This window comes from Lithobates pipiens, unplaced genomic scaffold (assembly GCF_037356315.1).
Source record: "Lithobates pipiens isolate NorthernLeopardFrog02 unplaced genomic scaffold, aLitPip1_a1.2 Scaffold_8, whole genome shotgun sequence".
In the NCBI taxonomy this organism is placed as follows: domain Eukaryota; kingdom Metazoa; phylum Chordata; class Amphibia; order Anura; family Ranidae; genus Lithobates; species Lithobates pipiens.
In genome coordinates, this window is record NW_027507903.1 from 580,563,905 (window position 1) to 580,584,882 (window position 20,978).

The 20,978-nt window shown below is 45.5% G+C and overlaps 1 protein-coding gene across 2 annotated transcripts in view; it reads right to left on the reverse strand.

Annotated features, from left to right (window-relative positions):
* Window positions 1-20,978, reverse strand: part of LOC143961100 (potassium channel subfamily T member 2-like) — a 439,371-nt gene that overhangs the window by 212,209 nt on the left and 206,184 nt on the right. For both annotated transcript variants that reach the window (XM_077470267.1, XM_077470268.1), the window contains exon 7: window positions 10,389-10,463. In XM_077470267.1, the coding sequence (XP_077326393.1) occupies window positions 10,389-10,463 (75 nt within the window). The remainder of the gene's footprint in view (window positions 1-10,388; window positions 10,464-20,978) is intronic.

The following is a 20,978-nucleotide window of genomic DNA, read 5'->3' on the forward strand; positions in this document are numbered from 1 at the left end:
ACTGGTTCCCCGACCCCATACGCCTACATTACCCAAACTGAGGCTGTCCACGGGTCACTCCACTCAAAACCCTGAACTTATCCTGAAGGAATTTCACAATTTTTACTCCAAACTTTATGGTTCACAGACCACGTACGATCCTCGTAGAGCTGACCTCTTTTTCCGTGATGCCCCGCTGCCTCAGCTGACACGAGCTCACGCGGATCTGATGGAGGCTGAATTCACGGACTTGGAGATCAAAATGGCGATTAAGTCGCTATACCCATCAAAGGCCCCTGGACCAGATGGCTTTCCTGGCCAATATTATAGGAAATTCCAGGATGTCTTGATTCCTCACCTGTGCTCTTATTTTAATGAGCTTCGGAGGGGAAGCAAGATACCCCTACATGAAAATGTAGCATATCTCAGTGTCATTCCTAAGCCAGGCAAGGATCATGGGGACTGTGCGAACTACCGACCGATCTCCCTGATCAACACAGACCTAAAGATTTTAACGAAAGTTTTAGCGTTTAGACTCAACACCTTCCTGCCGAACTATATTCACCCTGACCAGGCCGGCTTTGTCCCGCACAGACAGTCATCGGATCAGACCCGCAGACTAATCAATCTTATATCAGCAGTGCAGTCGGACTGGGACGGTGGGGGCCCTAGACGGGGAATGTTGCTATCGTTGGATATTCAGAAAGCGTTTGACTCCCTTTCTTGGGAATATTTATTTGATGTCCTACGCAGATATGGTTTTGGCGAACGCTTTTTGACTCTCCTCGGAACGCTTTATGACACTCCGTCGGCATCGTTGATGCTGCGAGGATATTCCTCTAGGCCTCTTCCGATTAGAAGGGGTACGAGGCAGGGCTGCCCACTGTCCCCGCTCCTGTTTGTCCTTGCGATAGAGCCACTGGCTATCAGGATCAGAGAATGTCAGGATGTCCAGGGGATTAGGTGTGGAAATAGGGATCATAAATGCTTACTGTTCGCTGACGATCTCTTGCTAACACTGACGTCACCAATTACTTCCCTCCCCAATCTATATGCGATCCTTCAACCCTTCTCTGAAATTTCGGGGTTAAAAGTTAACCAGTCTAAATCTAAAGCGCTCAATCTTTCCCTGTCGGAGGCCACACAGAAGGCTCTAGAGAGCTCATATCAATTTAAATGGGAGCCGGAGGCACTGCCATATCTTGGCATTCATCTGACCCCGACTATTCAGTCGTTATACAGGAAGAACTACCCCCCACTCTACAAGATACTGACAGAGGACCTAGCGAAATGGCAGGTACACCCTCCATCGTGGTTCGGCAGACTACACTCTATTAAAATGAATGTGTTGCCTAGAATACTGTATTTGTTCCGCACCCTGCCGTGGCTCTACTGCGTAGGGATCTACAAATGTTGCAAAATGAAATCCTTAGGTTTATTTGGGGACATAAGAGGCCCAGGGTGAACAGAAGCACAATGTACACTCTAAAGAAACATGGGGGACTGGGCCTGCCGGACCTGCAGAAATATTTTCACCAGATACCATTCACGCCACACACATGCTATCTGGATGGATATGGAATCTTATTCCTGTCGTCCCTCACAGGTATCGCAGCTATTGTGGCTTCCAATGAAAGATAGACCACTGATATTGTGTCCTACCCTGTCACTGGCTTTGGCTATATGGGACAGACTGTCAAAAATATATAAATTCAGATCATCCCACAATCCGCTGGCGCCATTACTTAACAACAAAGAGTTCACCCCGGGCCTCTCTCCTCAACTGTTCAGCTGGTGGACAAATAAAGGGCTACTGCGCATCGCTGACCTGTGCGACCATAGGGGCATACTTTCTGAACAAGCTCTGACGGAAAAATTTGATATGCCGTCTTCGGAGAAGTTTCGATGTGCCCAACTGCGACATTTCGTACAGAGTGTGGCCCGTAGGGGAGACCTGGGGTCCCTGACTCCCATGGAGCAGTTGAGTACGCAATATGACAAAATTAGAGGCCATTTATCAGCCATCTACACAATACTTAGAGGTCCAGTGAAGAAGTTGAGTTATATGATCCAATGGGAGCAGGACCTTCAGGAATCCTTTGAATTAGATGATTGGTACACGCTCTCTGAGATGGCATATCGCTCTCTCACCAACACATCGGTGATAGAGGCGAACTACAAGGTATTGTTAAGGTGGTACATGGTCCCAACCAGATTGGCCGCTTTTGTTCCGGGAGCTACGTCCCATTGTTTTAGGGGATGCGGCCAGGTGGGGACCACCTACCATATTTGGTGGTCATGCCCGAAGGTCAGAAGGTTTTGGATTAGAGTGTATAACTTTGTCTACACAATCACAGGACTGAACCTGAAAAAATCACCTAAGCTGGCCCTCTTGGGGGGCACAGCGGCAGGGGCTTCCAGACCTCAGCAGAGGCTCCTTACCTTTCTATTTATTTCAGCTAAGATCACCATAGCTCGTAACTGGAGATCTGCCGCACTACCGATAGCCCAGCTCAAACATAAAATGTCATGGTTAATGCTAAACGAACGGCTATCTGCACTGTCTCAAGACAGGATGAAAATGTTCCATAGAATATGGGATCCATGGATTGTCTATCTAACTAACGATCCCAGGACACGCGCTGTTTAACGCTATTATAGTAGCAAGGATTCGAGGATCCAGGACTACGGCTCCCTCCCCCCCCCCCCCCTCCCAGCTCTCCCCCAATTCTCCTTTTTCTCCACCTTCTCCTATTTTCTAATCTTCTCTCTTCCTCTGCTATTGGGTCTTTCCCCTCTTCTTTTCTGTTCTTTGTTTTCTTTAAATCTCTCATTTAGCGGTGCTAGCTGCACGATTGGACATCTATAAAACTCAAGAGGTAACAGCATCGGCAGATGGGATCCTGTGTGATCCAGGGTTTTTAGTTGTGGAACCTGAGTTGCCGCTGCCAACATGTCTTAGGAACTGACCGGTGTTTTGCTCAATTGTGCATCGTGCTAGATGCAATACTTTGCCGCATTAATGAGACTTTTGTTTGTATTATACTGAAAACCTTCAATAAAAATATTGAAACATAAAAGGGAAGTTCACGCACAGAGGTAAAGTCTCACAGTAGAGTACTGCACGGATCTTTAATAAATACAACATGCACAACAAGATTCCAATTAAATACATTTGTCATGTGTATTCTTACCACCCTCTTACAGTAGATATGCTGCGAGCAAGTGGCACAGCCAAGCACTGCGTCGCACCTGTACATTGCGGCATACTTCCTGGCTTGGTGGCATACATGCACTCGCCCCCTGCTGTGATTGGACACAGCATGAGTTTGTCAGCAGTGTACAGTCAATGATGTACACCTGCTGATCGGCTGTGTCCAATCACAGCACAGACTTCTGTGTTGACAAACACACAAAAGTCTGTACACAAAGATTGATCTGGCTGTTTCTTCTCCCTGAAATCAACTCTGAGTTCAGGGAGAAAACACAACCAGTTCTGTTAGAAAAAACAGCACACATTACACTTGTTAGGAACACAGTTAACACCTTGATTGCCCATTGATGTTAAGCCCTTCCCAGCCAGTGTCATTAGTATGGTGTACAGCAGGGCTTTTTCCTAAGAGAATAGGTGAAGGAACTCTCCCCTTCCGAGTCACCCCTTGTCTCTGCCCCCTACCCACCTTCGAGCACCATTCTTTGGTGATCAAATACCACCAAAAGAGCCACATTTGTATGAAAAAAAAATGATATAAATTTAATTTGGGTACAGTGTTGCATGACCACGCAATTGCCAGTTAAATTAGCACAGTGCTTAATAGCAAAAACATATTTTTTTGGATTTAGATACACTTTAATTGTGATGGATCTTGATTGTCCACAGATGTCAGATTCCAGATGTCAGAGTACCCTGATGTTAGCCCCTCTTTACCCATCTATGCCTTTATGGACCTTGCTTTGTGCACTGGTGTCATGTTGGAACAGGAAGGGGCCATCCCCAAACTGTTCCCACAAAGTTGGGAGCATAAAATTGTCCAAAATGTCTTGGTATTCTGACGCCTTAAGAGTTCCCTTCGCTGGAACTAACGGTCCATGCCCAACCCCTGAAAGAGAACCCCACACCATAAACCCCCCACCAAATGATTTGGACCGGTGCACAAATCAAGGTCCATAAAGACATGGATGACTGAGTTTGGGTTGAAGGAACTTAACTGACCTGCACAGAATCCTGAACTCAACCCGACAGAACACATATTTTGGATTAATTAGTGCGGAGACTGTGAGCCAGGCCTTCTCGCCCAACATCAGGGCCTGACCTCGCTGCTTCTGGAAGAATGGTCAAAAATTCCCATAGACACACTCCTAAGCCTTGTGGACAGCCTTCCCAGAAGAGTTGAAGCTGTTATAGATGCAAAGGGTGGGCCAACTCAAGAATGAACCCTACCGACTTAAGCTGGCCATACACCTATAGATTATCTGCAGATTTTCTATGGTTAGATGGAAAAAGTGCAACAGATTTCTCCACGTATGCTAAACTGTGTGGATGGAGGAATCTCCCACTGGGCCAAGCTTCAGTACTTTGCTAGTCAGCCCTGCTGGCTCTCAACCTAAACAATGCCTGCACCCAATCAGAATGTTTAGGTATTGTGAGAGCCAGCGTGGCCGACTAGCAGGATATGGAAACTTGGGCCAGTGGGAGATTCTTCCATCCACACAGTTCAGCGTAGATGGAGGAATCTGTTCCACTTTTTCCATCTGATCATAGAAAATCTGCAGATAATCTATAGGTGTATGGCCAGTCTAAGACTGGGCTGCCATTAAAGTTCACGTGTGTAAAGGCAGGTGTCCCAATACTTTTGGTAATATAGTGTATGCCTTAACCTGTTCTCGACCGGCTCACATCTATATACGGGGAAAAATGGCTCCCCTGCGTGAAACCCTGTACAGGTACGGGGAACCTTTAAGAGACGCCAGAGGGCGCATGTGCCTGCTGCACGGTGGGGGACCGAATGCACATGGCCAGGGGTCGCGATCTCCACCGGCCATGCGAGACCATGTGCACGAGTGCCAGGATGGGGATTTGTGTGTGTGTAAACACACAAATACCTGTGCTGTCAGGGGAGAGGAGACATGTCCTTTGTTCCTACTATGTAGGAACAGCGATATGTCTCCTCTCCTACTCAGTCCTATCTCCATACAGTTAGAACACACAAAGGGAACACACATTTAACCCCTTGATCACCCCCTAGTGTTTTTTTCAACCAAAAATATGTAGAAGAATATATATTGGCCTTTTTTTCAAAATTGTCGCTCTTTTTTTGTGTATAGCGCAAAAAATAAAAAACAAAAAGGTGATCAGATAGCACTAAAAGATTAATTACTCAATATACGCTTATTGCGTTTTTTTTTTTTTACTAAAAATATGTAGAAGAATATATATTGGCCTAAACTGATGAAGAAATGTTTTTTCTAAAAACATCTTTGGGGATCTCTATTATAAAAAAAGGGAAAAAAAGGGCACAAATTTAGTTTGGGTACAGCATTGCATGACCGCGCAATTATATTAAAGCAACGCTGTGCCAAATTGTAAAAAGTGCTCTGGTCAGGAAGGGGGTAAAACCTTCCGGGGCTGAAGTGGTTAAACTTGGTGCATAGTCAGAAAGGCCATTTCTCAGTGTTGGCCACACATCCCTCCATAAATGACCGCCTTGAGTTTTAATTCATTTCAATGGCCAGGATAAAATATTATTCAGGCCAATGAAATGAATTAACGCCCAAGCCCTACTGCGCTGCACGGGTTTACAAGTGTCAAGTGTTTTTTTTTCTGTCAAACTGCCACTGCCAGGAGGAAAGGTGTCTGGGAGAGCTGGGCAAACACCTTGTGTGCATGAAACCTAAGCCCTTATGGACACTGGGCATTAAAAACACCACTTTTAGGAGCGTTTTACATTGGTTTTACCACTGGTTGGGCACCCCTGCCTTAGAGCAACAATTGACCCCCCACCAGCAGCAATAGATCTACCTGGCAAGAATAGACTCCCATGCCAAAATATATACTTACTAGCGACAATAGATTCCCTAAGCAGCCAGCATCAATAGACTAGGGATGAGCTTCGTGTTCGAGTCGAACGTACGTTCGACTCGAACATTGGCCGTTCGGCCGTTCGGCGAATTCCGAACGTTTTGGCCGTTCGCGTCAAAATTCGAGTGACGCGCGCGCGGACCACAATGCACTGCGTTGGCGCAGTGCATTGCTGCCCGATGATTGGCCAAGCATGCACTGTGACCCCGCATGCTTGGCCAATCGCAGCGCCGGCAGCGAGGAGAGCCATGATTGGCCACAGGCATCCTGCCTGTGGCCAATCATAGCTCAGGCTGTGTAGTGCACGCCCCACACTATATAAGGCCGCCTTTAAGGCGGCCTCCCGTAGTGTGTTACTTTGCATCTGAAGCAGTGGGTGTTCTGTGTACCTTCAACACAGTACACACCAATCGTTTTTGGCTGATTTCCTATCTTGCTGCTGTGTAGTGGTTGTTGTCTGTGCCCTGACTGCAGTATACACCACTATATTCACCTCACCTATAAAGCTAGTGATCTAGCTTTAAGCACTTAACAACTGCCCATTGCCGATTAACGGCTTCAGGGCGGTTGTTTAACTCAGAGAGGCCGTTAATTAACGGCCTCCCAGAATTCTGCTCTCGCGTGCCCCGAGGTGTGCGCACTCGAGAGCATCCGTGACCGCCGGGTCCATAGGACCCGGCGCATCACGGTAAACGGCCGCTCATAGCGGCCGTTTACCACGTGATTGCTCCGTCAAATGACGGAGTGATCACTTGGAAACAAACCGGCGTCATGTTATGATGCCTGTTCCTCCCTCCCCTTTCTGTACCGATCGGTACAGCGGAGGGGAAAGAGATCGGTGTCAGCAGCGATGTGGGCTGCATCTGCAGTGCCCACATCGCTGCTCACCGAATTTAACCCCTCAATTCCCTGCCAATACTCTGCAATACCAGTGCATACTCTGCAGTACCCTGCCATTACTCTGCAGTACCCCGCCATTACTCTGCAGTACCCCGCCATTACTCTGCAGTGCAGTACCCTGCCATTACTCTGTAGTACCCCGCCATTACTCTGCAGTGCAGTACCCCGCCATTACTCTGCAGTGCAGTACCCTGCCATTACTCTGCAGTGCAGTACCCCGCCATTACTCTGCAGTACCCCGCCATTACTCTGCAGTGCAGTACCCTGCCATTACTCTGCAGTGCAGTACCCCGCCATTACTCTGCAGTACCCCGCCATTACTCTGCAGTGCAGTACCCCGCCATTACTCTGCAGTGCAGTACCCTGCCATTACTCTGCAGTTCAGTACCCTGCTATTACTCTGTAGTACCCCGCCAATACCCCGCCAATACTCTGTAATACCCTGCCATAAATTGCCATACCCAGCCATACTCAGAGATACCCAGCCATACTCGGTGATACCCTGAAATACCCAGCCATAGACGCCCCCCACCCCTCACCGCCCTCCGGTGCTTCTACCAACTCGCCAGTACGATCAAAGCCAGAATCTTTTTTTTATTTTTTATTTCAGGCTTCCCAGCCTAGAGGTGAGATGTGGGGTCATATTGACCCCCCAGATTTCACTGTAAAGAGGACCTGTCACCCCATATTCCTATTACAAGGGATGTTTACATTTCTTGTAATAGGAATAAAAGTGATCAAAAATATATTTTTGGGAAAAAAAATGTCAAACTAAAATAAATAAAGTAAAATGAACAATAAAAAAATAAAATAAAAATTAAAGCGCCCATGTCCCCATGTGCTCGCATGTGCCACACATGTGAGGTATCGCCGAGAATGTTAGAGCGAGAGCAATAATTCTAGTCCTAGACCTCCTCTGCAACTCAAAACATGTAACCAGTAAAAAAATATTTAAAGCGTCGCCTATGGGGATTTTTTAAGTAGCGACGTTTGGCGCCATTCCACGGGCATGTGCAATTTTGAAGAGTGACATGTTTGATATCTATTTACTCAGCATAACTTCATCTTTCACTTTATGCAAACATTGGGCTAACAAGTGGTTAATAATAGAGCTTGCAGTCAGTAGTGTTAGGAGATAGTGCGTGCTGTCTGCGTGCTCTGTACCCAGTACATACCGCTATAATATAGGGCAGGCCCCTACTTTCAAACATCCAACTTACAAACATCTCCTACTTGCAAACGCAAGGAGACAGCAGCAAGTGAGATGAAAAAAGATGGACGACAAAACAAATTATACAGGGGTGATAACCCTTCCCTATGTTTTCCAAAAAGCTTAAAGATAGTTTTTTTGACTGGAGCTACACTTTAAAAATGTACCGGTTGAAAATGACAAACAGATTCAACTTAACACAACAAACCTACACAGTCCCTGTCTTGTTTGCACCGCCTGTATACCGCTGTTCTGAGTATATAGGGCCTGGGGGCCACACGCATTTCCTTTTTTTAATATGGGTACGGGGTTCCCCTTAATATGCGTACAAGACCCAAATAGGCTGGTAATGGGCAGGGAGGGCTACCCATGCCATGTTTCTCAATGATTTTCAACCATATTGCAGGAACCAGATATAACATTAAAACCGCAAGCAGTTTTAAATGGTGTTATTTCCGTTTAATGTCATTTTGTGCAGGGACTGTTCTAAACACGGGAAACACGTGGCACTTCACAGGCATACTACAGACACCCCCCAGGCACCATATTTAAAGGAATATTTCACTTTTTTTTTTCACTTTAATCGTCATTAAAATCAGTGCTCCCGCCAAAACGGGCGTTTTTAAAACTTTTTTTTGCAGTGACCCATGTCCCCTGAGGCAGGAGGCAGGTCGCCAAACCCTTTTTAGGACACTATCTTGCATATTAGCCGTTAAAATGAGCACTTTCCAATTCGAACGTTCGAGTCCCATAGACTTCAATGGGGTTCTAACGTTCGTACCGAACGCGGGGGTCGTTCGCAAGTTCTGGTGCGAACCGAACCGGGGGGTGTTCGGCTCATCCCTACAATAGACCCTCCAGCACAGCCCAGCACTCCTTTCCATTACATACATTCATTGCTGGAGGTGCCGGAACCCCCGCGTTCCTGCTGAAAAAAAGACCTGCCTACTAGCAAAAGCAAGTAAGCATAGGACACACCCCAGTGATATAAAAAGAGCATTTTATATACTGTATAACTATCTATAGTTCAGACCAAAACGAGGGATAAATGAGGAGGAAAGAGGGACAGAGGGACATTGCTCCAAATCAGGGACAGTTGGGAGCTATGGCCACCATGCCTCTGGGGGATCGGTGGTGCTACATATATAACTAAGCTCTGGATTGTTATTTTCAGGGCTTTTTTTCAGCGGGAACATGGGGGAACCCAGTTCCGGCACCTCCAGCACTGACTGTATGTGATGGTCAGGGGTGCTGGGGTGTGCTGCAGGGTCTATTGATGCTGGCTGCTGAGAGATCTATTCTACCTAGAGGGGATCTTTTTTTGCAGGGGGGTCTATTCTTACTGGTGGGGGACTTATTGTTGCTGGGGGTGGGTCTTATATTGCTGAGGGGTCAGTTATGGCTGGGAGAGATCTACTGCTGAGGGAGGAGACTATTGTTGCTGGCTGCTGGAGAGTCTATTGATGCTGGCTTTGAGGAGATCTGTTGTTGCTGCCGGGGGATTTTTGTTTTGGGCTGCCCATCGTTAATGGGGGGATCTATTGTTGCTAGAGGGGGGGGGCTAAATTGTTACTGGCTACAGGGGATCTATTTTACTGCTTTTCTTGTTATCATTAACAAATTCCATACAAATGACTTATCACCACAAAATTATACTTGGTTCTGTATTCTCTAAAAGGGCAGTAATGGGAGGTAGGTAGAGGGAGGTGGGTAGAGGTGGAGAAAAGGGGTGACTCAGAAAGGGGGAGTTCCTGCACCTATTCTCTAAAAAAAAACAAAAAGTAGACTTTTAAATGAGATGCAAGGTCAAAAGAATACAAAAATAATAACTAAACCACCACCAAATCTATGTATAAAGAGCCGCACTGGCCATAATAATTTGTCGGTGCAGCTATGGAGGTTTGTATGACCCATGTGCCACTCGTGGAATTGAACTGAGGATTAAAAGTACTAAAAATAATAAGCGTTCGTTCGCTCCTGCACCCACACTCCTGCAGACGGACCTCCTGTTGTGCATGAAAGCTTTCCAGGCAAGGTACGCACAGATCCTGCCTGCAGATTAATGGGACTAAGTCGTGGAGTGTTTGCCATGAGTGGTCATGGGTCAGCTGCTCTGTATATGGGCCGGTACTGCAGGATTGGAGGAGAATAGATCAGAAAGAGAAGAATGAAAAGGGTAATGAACAAAAGGTTGCAGGGGGGATGGGGAGTTGTACTTACAGTAACAAAGAATGGTAGTGTGTTGAACATTTCCAGAATGAAAGGGAATCTCAAGATCTGCTCCCAAATGTTTCCCTAAAACACAAAAGAGAAAAAAAAAAAAAGGAATGTGATTTATGGATTGTAAGCGACATACTAAAAAACAGCTCCACATGAACCAAGCAACGTAGTTATGGGTGGTTTACAATGGATTCAAATCAGCAAACACTCTACATTAAAGCTAATGCATATTTATTCATACCAACCCTTAAAGTGTTAATAAACCTGCATTCGCTATATCTGGTCTCCCACAGTACACAGAAATGCAATTATTTTAGTAAATATAAACTACTAAATATCTTTTCTCATCAGCTCGCATATACTATAGCAGTTTTGTGACTTCTATCAGTTCCTGGTAAAGCTTGTAGGAGGAGTTTTCATACTGCACTGAGCTGACCTATCAGGATGCAGCACCCCGACCCTTTGTCTAGACAGTGCTGAATGGCCCTGTGCTGATCACATGCACTCTCCCAAGAAAAAAAAACAACTCTCAAGAAACACAGAAAAACTGAGCATGTGCAGCCTGACTCCAGTAACTCTGTCTTATCCAGGACATGTTCTAGAGCAGTGATGGCGAACCTTGGCACCCCAGATGTTTTGGAACTACATTCCCATGATGCTCATGCACTCTGCAGTGTAGTTGAGCATCATGGGAAATGTAGTTTCAAACCATCTGGGGTGCCAAAGTTCGCCAGCACTGTTCTAGAGTCAGTGGAAGAAAAGGAGGATCTGTGCATACAGGATCAAGCAGCCTTTTTACACAGAGGATTAACCCCCTAGGTTCCACAGTGAGTTTAACAAGCATGGCTTTATGGCATTAACAGACTGGTTTGGGGGTTTAGTAATACTGTAAATGTGGTGGCTGCATTTGTTTTATTTTTTAGTCTTTTTTTCCTTAATTTTGACCTGCTGATCCGATCAGTAATACAATTCTGTCTTAGGGTGTCTCCACTTCACTGGAGGAGCAATGGAGACACCTCTGTCCTGGTAATTAATATTTGACTATGCTTTCCACAATACTGGTACAAAACTATAAAAATATTAAAAATACAATACAATATTAAAAATGGCCCTGCCGGGCCAGGAGTAGAAAACAGCTAGAATAAGGTATGTATAACAAAGATTTATTTATTTTTTTAAATAAAAAGGGTGGAGGAACAATTTTGAATTTTGTGGCCAACTTGGAGCTGAGCTTGAAAGACTAGTATCACAAAAAAAATTGTGTTTTGATCACCGCATATGTTAATACATGTAATACAATAATATTAATCGGTATATGTGTTCTGCCCCACTTTCATGTCATTTTTGCTGGTATTCAAATGCATTTGATTATTATTGTTCATTAATATGCTGACATCTAGTGGCAGTTTCTGGTCACAACATCTTGTTTACAATGTGATTTGAGTATCTTACCCTGTCCTCCCTTCCTGTTTAGTGCTAGTTAGTTTAGTCTTAGTTAGATCCTCCCCATTTCTTCCATGTTCCCTCGGTCAATGTTAGTTGTTCAAAGAGAAAGGGCGTAGGAAAGTCATTGTCTTCTTACGCTTCAAAAGACTTGAAAAACATCCTCTGTATAGTAATTAGCTGAAGTAAAGTTATGCTGGATTAAACTTCTTTGTCTAATTGAAGCGTTAAAGTGATACTAAAGTCTTTTTTTTTTCTTTAAAAATAAGAAGTGTGTTATATTTACCTGCTCTGTGAAATGGTTTTGCACAGAGCAGCCTGGATCCTCAGGTCAATCTGCCACTCCCTCCTGTTGACTGCCCCCATAGCAAGCAGCTTGCTTGCTATGGGGGCACCCAAGCCAAGCTGCAGCTCCGTGTGTCCATTCAGACACGGAGCCGCCATTCAGCCCCACCCGCTCTCTCTCTCCTGATTGGCCAAATGACTTTGATTGACAGTAGCAGGAGCCAATGGCACTGTTGCTGTGTCTCAGCCAATCAGGAGGGAAAATCCCAGGCTGCCGAAGGGGGCTGAGGGGACTACTGCACACAGAAGGTGTTTTATCTTAATGCATACAATGCATTAAGATAAAAAACCTTCAGCTTTTATAACCACTTTAACCACTTGCCGACCTTCATTATACTGCGGCAGGTCGGCACAATCCCACAAACGGTCGTAGCTGAACGTTGGCTCCTTGAAGCGGGATAGTAGGCACGCGCTCCTGCTGCATTGCGGGGGGTGCCGATGCTCGTGGCCGGCGGTCGCGATGACCGCTGGCCATGCGTGATCGCGGGAACGAGAGGCAGAACAGGGACGTGTTTGTGTAAACACACAAATCCCTGTTCTGTGAGGAGAGGCAGATTGTGAGTTCCTAATAGCCAGAAACCACAATCTGACATCTCCTATAGTCAGTTCCCTCCTCCCACAATTATAACACACAGTCAGGGAGCACAGTTAACCCCTTGATCGCCCCTAGTGTTAACCCCTTCCCTGCCAGTGACATTTATACAGTAATCAGTGCATTTTTATAGCACTAATCTCTGTATAATTGTCGATGGTTTCAAAAATGTGGCAAAAGTGTCTGATGTGTCCACCATAATGTCACAATAAAAATCGCAGATCGCCGCCATTACTAGTAAAAAAATTAAAATAAAACGCCTATTTTGTAGACGCTATAACTTTTGCGCAAACCAATATACGCTTATTGCAATTTTTATTAACAAAAATATGTAGAAGAATACATATTGGCCTAAACTGAGGAAAAAATCAGCTTTTTAAAAAAAAAATTGGGATATTTATTATAGCAAAAAGTCCAAAATATTGTGTGTTTTTTCAAAATTGTCGTTCTTTTTTTGTTTATAGCGCAAAAAAGAAAAACCGCAGAGATTTTTTTTTGTCATTTCAAATTTTTCTTTCCTGAAAGGCTCCATGGCAGCATACGTGTGGGTAGCCCCGCCTCCACGATTACCCAATAGGACCCAACTCCCATAAATCTTTGCTCCTGGCCACTATCAGTGTTCCTTTTTTGTCCTCCCCAGTAGGACCAGATGGTTTCTTTCCTGGAAATAAAACTTCACTACGATCGATTGGCTGATTGACTGAGAAATTTTCCTCCGATAGGCCCTGACTGTTAAGCAGGGTATGGAGAGTATTTGCAGAGTAGCGCTGAAGAAAGGATTTCCTACCTGAGTGCGCACGGTCTGTGTCCCGTTGTTATGGGTGACCATTATCTGCTGGAGGTATGGCGTGTGTGTTCCAGTCCGTTCGGCCAGGTGATCGTTGGTGGAGTGGTGAGCCTTTTATCTATCCATGGCAGCATTGTATTTGTGTGTATTTCTTTTGTTTGTCTTGCGGTCTCCTCCATGCCGTTTGCGTTCGCTTCCGCGTTCCAGCAAACCTCTCTCCTACTTCCGGGTTATGCAGGCGTTCTGCGCATGTGCGAACCCGGTATGAGACCGAGGCTTGGTTCCCGCGCATGCGCGCGAGCGCCTCGCGTCTGACGTCGGCGATGACGTCACGGGCGCCAAATTTAAAAGGCTTTGGAAGCTGTCAGAACCCTGGGAATGTTTGCAGTGGTCGCAGCGACTTCCCGGGGCTGTCAGCGCGGCGGTTTAAGGTAAGAGCGTGTCCCTTAGGCTGGGGAAATGCTTTTTAAAAAAAAAAAAAAAAAAATGTGTGTTTTATTTTTCTCTTTGGTTGCAGTGTTTTTTAAACTGTGGGTTTATTGTGAATATGGACGCCTTACTGCCTCCTAGTGGCCAGCCCGCTCATGTTAGGTAGGTCTTTTAGTATTTATGCTTTTTATATATTGGAGAGAGTGTTTGGCATAGGTAGGATTGACTGTTTATCCTTTTCTCTCTCTGTCTGTTTTACCCTTACAGCCCTTCTGGGTCTGATCCACAACCTAACACTTCTAGACGCAGTAGATCATCAAGATCACACCGCCATAAATCCTCCTCAAGATCTAGCCAGCATAGGTCAAGATCTGAACAGCATAATAAGAATTATTCTCACCCCCCTGCTGCTCACTCCAGCAAGCGTACGGAAAAATCATGCTGGGGGTGCAGGATGCCTGTTCCTTCGGACGTATCCTTATGCGATCATTGCTTCTCCAAAGCTGCAGATGAAAGGGATGGTGCAGACCAGCGTTTGGAGGCAATAGTAAGACGGGTTGTGAAGGAGTCTCTGCAGGAGAGGGATGCTCTACAGCTGTGTGAATCCCCGTCAGAATTATTGGCTCCTCCACCTGGAGAGAACCCATTGCAGGAGACATGGGAATCCTCTCAGCCAAGCCGCCTATCTGCTCCCATCTCAGATAGTGAATCTGACTGTGAGGATCCTAGTTTAGGTTTTGACTATGGACTGGTGCCTTCGCTGGTCAAAGCAGTGAGAGAGGCTCTGAAGTGGGAAGACCCTATTACTTCCCCACCAAAGCAGAGAAAGTTCTTTAAACAGCTCAATAAGGAGCGACAATTTTTTCCCTTCCTTTCAGAGTTGGGTGACATTATTACCGAGGAATGGAGCAAGGTGGATAAAAAGGGTTCCATGCAGTCAAAAATCCTGAAATTATATCCCTTTAAAGAAGAGGATGTGAAGCACCTGGAGTCAGCACCACTGGTGGATGCAGCGCTCATGCGTTTGATGAGATATGTAACCCTACCCTTAGAGGATACGGTATCCTTTAAAGATCCTTTGGAAAGGCGGATCGATTCAGACCTTAAGAGGATATATCTGACTTCTGGAATGGCTTGCAAACCAGTGCTTGCAATGGCAGCGGTATCCAAGGCCATAGAATCATGGGCTGATTCTGTAGAGGAATTCCTGAGGGGTATTTCTATTGAATCAGCAAAAGACTCCCCTATTCAAGAAATCTGGGTTTCTTCCCCAGGACAGACGTCTTCAAAATCAAAGGCGTCCATTTCCTAGAAGACAAGGCCCTGATCGTGCCAGGGAGGCGCGGAGCTATAGACCTGGTCGAGAATTCTCAAGGTCATGGAGATCCAGGCAATCTTCTTTCAAAAATACCTCAAAAGGGGGTTCGTCCGGCAAGCAGGATTCCGCGAAATCCTTTTGAAATTGGGCCCGCTCAAACTTGTCAGGTGGGGGCTCGTCTTCTCCACTTCAGGCATGTTTGGGCGGCCTCAATTCGGGATTTTTGGACTGTAAAAACAATTTCCTCAGGTCACAAGTGGGGTTTTATCAGCACCCCAAAGCTAAGATTTATTCCCACAAATCTTCCAGAATCAAAAGAGAAGAAACAAGTCCTATTGACCTACGTGAACTCTTTACTGGATCAAGGCGCAGCCGTTCCCGTTCCAGAAGAAGAACGGGGAGAGGGCATGTATTCCCCTTTGTTTCTGGTTCAAAAGAAAAACGGCACATGGAGGCCGGTAATAGATTTTGACCCATCTCAATTCCTTCATTCGCAAAGAGAAGTTCAAGATGGAATCTCTGCTTACCATCCAGCAGTCCGTGTATCTGGGGGACTGGATGATATCAGTCGATTTGAAGGACGCTTACTTCCATGTTCCCGTGGCAAAGGAGTTTCAACAATACCTCCGCTTTGCAGTAGGCATTCAACATCTTCAATTTACATGTCTTCCCTTTGGGTTAACAACGTCCCCACGGGTCTTCTCCAAAGTTCTTTTGGCAGTTGTGGCCTTTCTCAGAGTCAAAGGTGTTCGTCTCCATCACTATCTCGACGACCTTCTTCTGCTATCCCAGAACAAAGATCAGCTCTTGGAGCACAAAGACCTAGTCATCTCCACTCTACAGGAGTTCGGGTGGCTTCTGAACTTAGAAAAGAGTCACCTAGATCCAACTCAGTCTCTTGTTTTCCTAGGGGCGCAGTTCAACACAGCAGAAGGTACTATCGCCCTTCCAGAAGAGAAGGTTGGAGTCATACGAGACAGGATTCATGCAGCCCTTGCAGCATCCCATCTCTCGGCTCTCCAATGTCTGAGGGTGATTGGCACAATGTCAGCCACCATTCCCATGGTAAAGTGGGCCCAGTGGCACACTCGTCCCTTTCAGAAGGGGTTTCTACAACAGTGGGACTTATCCAGCCAGACACAGCGCATATTCCTCACTCCAGCCATGAGGACGTCTCTTCTTTGGCTACAGGGGAAGAACCTGCGCAACCACCATTCAATCATTCCCATCTCATGGGTCACGGTAACTTCAGATGCCAGCAACCGAGGATGGGGCGCTCACTGCCTTTCGGAGGTCGCTCAGGGCAGGTGGACGTTTCCATCACAGAGAGTCGTCTCCAATGTTCTGGAGCTAAGAGCGGCCTTCCAGGCGCTTCGGTCATTCCATCATCTGACAGCGAATGCCTCGGTCATGCTAAGGTTGGACAACACAACCGCGGTGGCTTACGTAAAGAAGCAAGGGGGAACTCGCAGCTGGTCCCTGTTACAGGAGACGGAGCCAATAATGAATTGGGCTCAGAAGAATTTGTCCAACCTTTCTGCAGTCTACATCCCAGGGGTGCAGAATGTTCAGGCGGACTTCCTATCGCGTGTCGAGTTGGACAACAACGAGTGGTCTCTACACCGGGAAGTATTCGATTGGCTCCTGACCTTAGGATTGTCCCTGGAAGTCGACTTGTTCGCTTCCCCGTGCAATCGGAAGCTTCCGAAATATTACTCAAGGTTCAGGGATCCCCAGGCATATGGGATAGATGCCCTCACAGAACATTGGAAGTTTCAGACAGCTTACGCCTTCCCTCCAGTTCCGGTGATCCTGCAATTCCTTCGGAGACTCAGGTCAGAGAAGGCGGAGATTCTCGCAGTAATTCCTTTCTGGCCCAACAGACCTTGGTTCCCTCTACTGCTGCTCCTCAGTTATCAAGAGCCAGTTCCCCTGCCTCTCAGGTCGGATTTGCTATCTCAAGGCACAAGGTTACATCCATGCCCATCATGTCTGAACCTCAAGGTATGGTTTTTGAGAGGGAAAGGCTAGAAGCTCTTGGTTGTCCGGAAGAGGTCATCCCAACCCTTCTCAATTCCAGACGCGGGAGTACTAATAGGGTATATGAGCGTATATGGTCCAAGTTTTCGGCCCATATGTCCTCCAGAGAAAATTCTTGCAGTTCTCCAACAATACAAGACATACTAAGCTTTCTTCAAACAGGCCTTGATTTACCTCTAGCTATCAGTTCATTGAGAGTCCAAGTATCGGCTATTTCAGCCTTTACGGGTATTTCCTGGGCAAACCATGCACTGGTACAACAATTCTTCAAGGGAGCTACTAGGCTCAGACCCCAAAGAAAACCAAGGTTTCCTAAATGGGACCTCCCTTTAGTGCTGGATTTTCTCTCAAACCTTGGAAAGGATTCTACGGAGCCTCTGTCCATAAGGGATCTCACTCTCAAGACCATCTTCTTGGTAGCTATAACCTCAGCCAAGAGAGTTTCTGAGATTAGGAATCTAGGTTCGGAAGAACCCTTTCTGACTTTCTTTCCAGATAGGGCAGTATTGATTCCCATGTTGGGATCGCATCCCAAAGTAACCTCGGTCTTCCATGAGAATCAGGAAGTTGTGCTTCCCACTTTCAAAAACTCAGAGAGTCAGGATGTTCATCCTCTGGACGTAGGACACGCGCTGAAACAATATTTGGAAGTCACAGCTCCCTTTAGACAAACGAAATTTCTTTTTGTTCTCCCTCATGGCAAGAATAAAGGATTGCGAGCTTCGGCTAGATCTATCTCTACCTGGATCGTTCAGATCATTCAGAGGGCGTACAGAGCAAAGGGCTTGGCTCCTCCTGAGGCATTAACGGCTCATTCAACACGGAGTATTTCAACATCGTGGGCAGCTTCTCGCCATGTGGCGCCTGAAGTTATTTGCAGAGCGGCCTCTTGGTCTTCTATTAATACCTTTATTTCTCATTACTGTGTAGAGCCAGCGGCTCTGTCTTCTGTTAATTTTGGTTTGCAAGTTTTGTCGGTTGACAATGCTAAATAAACTTTTGTTCTTTGCTCGACATTTTGCCCACCCGGGTGTGTTTGGCGAGTTATTTCCCACACGTATGCTGCCATGGAGCCTTTCAGGAAAACGGAAAATTTATATCAAATACTTACCGTAATTTTCCTTTCCTGATAGGCTCCATGGCAGCAGGAGTTCCCTCCCAAATGTCTGGAGTCGGCTAGTTACGGAACACTGATAGTGGCCAGGAGCAAAGATTTATGGGAGTTGGGTCCTATTGGGTAATCGTGGAGGCGGGGCTACCCACACGTATGCTGCCATGGAGCCTATCAGGAAAGGAAAATTACGGTAAGTATTTGATATAAATTTTCCGTTTTATTTCAAACAGAAAAAGGGAAAGTCTCAGGACATCTTCCATACATCATAAAAATAACATAATAACATAGTAGACATCTTCCTCCAACAGTATAATGATTACATTTCAAAACGTACATTAATTTTTTTCTTTTTCCATAATCACAATAAATCACTTATTTCTCCAAGTATTCATCTCCCTTTGGTCATGCATTTACTAGCTCAGTCTAGTCAAATATTCCTAATACAGTATCTATCTCTGTCCTTCCCCCTCACTTACCCCTACCATCACACATATGACAAGACAAGGACACTACAAAACAAAACACACAAAAAAAAAAAAGGGGGGGACCCCCCTCTCTACTCCACATCGTCGTACCCTTCTCCCTCCAACCTCCATCATCCAGTGTATAGCATTCCTCTATACTGCTCTCATGAGAATCTCCCCCTCTTTGGAGTTAATGAAGAGATTCCATGCAGACCATGTTTTCCGGGAAGGTCTCTCTTTTCTGTCGGGCTGTCCATACCAGTTCTTCCATTTGATTAATTTCCTCTACTCTCTTAAGCCAAAATCCTACTGATGGGGGTTGTCTTTGTTTCCAAGTACAGGGTATACATGCTTTAGCCGCAATCAAGAGGTGGCCTACTATAGATTTCTTATATCTCTTAACTGGGAATTTGGAATCGTGTAATATAAAAAAAGGTTGGATCCTCAGGGATCTCATATTCCCAAAACTGCTGACTAATTCTCCAAACCTCTTTCCAGAAACCCTCAATTTTAGGGCAGGACCAAAAAATATGCAATAACGTCTCAGGCTCCTCACGGCATCTCCAACAGATATCAGAGACCTCTGGAAAATATCTGTGGAGAAGAACTGGGGTTCGGTACCATTGATAGACAATTTTATAATTTGTTTCCTGCATCCTCGTACACATTGAAGATTCAAATATATTATATATTATACTAGTACGCTGTTCATCTAAAAAAGTTTGACCTAGTTCCGATTTCCCATTTGCCTAGGAATGGCAATTGGAAATCCTCTCAAGGTCTGACCAATAGGTCATACATCTTCGAAAGAACATGAGAGAGTAACCCTTTCTCATTACAATATTCTTCAAATCTCGTTAACTTCCACGTAAAGTTACCGAACGGAGGCAAGGTCTGCAAAAAGTGTCTCAATTGTGCTGCACACCAGAAATCTAGATGGTATAAGTTGGAACTAGATATCAGTGTTTGCCAAGTGGACCACGATCCTGCTTCTAAGAAATGGGAGGCCTGATATAGCCCCTTTTCTATTAGTGCCCCAAAGGACTCCTTCCACAGTCCTGGTGCAAATTGTGGGTTTCCCAAAATGGGGAATAGTGGGTACTCTAATGATAATAGCTTCCCTTTAGTAATAAATCCATAGCACATTCTTATCAATGCATGTGTCTTAATCGTAGATGGAAGTTCCCTGTAGCACCAAGGTGCTCTATGTAATAAGGCCCTGCTCTGTGCTTGTTCCTGATTCGGCCATATCTTTAAGTCTCCGTGTCGGCACCAGTCAATTATTCGACTCAAGGCCCGTACACACGGTTGGACTTTTTGACAACAAACATGCAAATTAGCTGTTTTGGAGCAACATCCGACTGTGTGTACGCTCCATCGGAAAAACTTTTTCTGTTTTCATCTGACTTTTGTTGGCTGTGCGAACGGACAAACTTTCTGGCAACAAAAGTCCGATGGAGCAAAGTCCGACCGTGTGTACGCAAAAGCATTGGACTTTTGTACAAGGTACAAACACGCATGCTCAGAACCAATGCAAAAGATCAGACTACAATACAGAAGTTGACCAAAGGTGGCGCTGGAGTCATTGAACGTCCTCTTTTGAAGTGGCGTCAGTACGTTGTGATGTCACTACGTTCGTGTTTGTTGTCAAAAAGTCCGACCGTGTGTATGCAATACAAATTTGTGGACCACGCCCTTTGTACAAAAGTCCACGGAAAAGTTTGTACAAAGTCCGACCGTGTGTATGAGGCTTCAGTATGGCTGCTTGATAGTATTTATAAACGTCAGGTATGGCCAACCCGCCGTATTGCTTGGGAAGGGTCAACAAGGATCTTCTAATCCTTGAATGTTTCTGTGCCCAGATATATCCCATAAAGAGTGTATCAATCTGTTTAAAATATTGCCTAGGGATAGCAATGGATAATGCCTGAAATAAGTATAAAAACTTTGGTAAAATATTCATTTTGAGTATATTACCTCTTCTAATCCGGGAATGGAATCCCTTGTGCCATCTCTCTAGGAGACTCTGAACCCTTTGTAGAAGTGGTGTAAAATTAG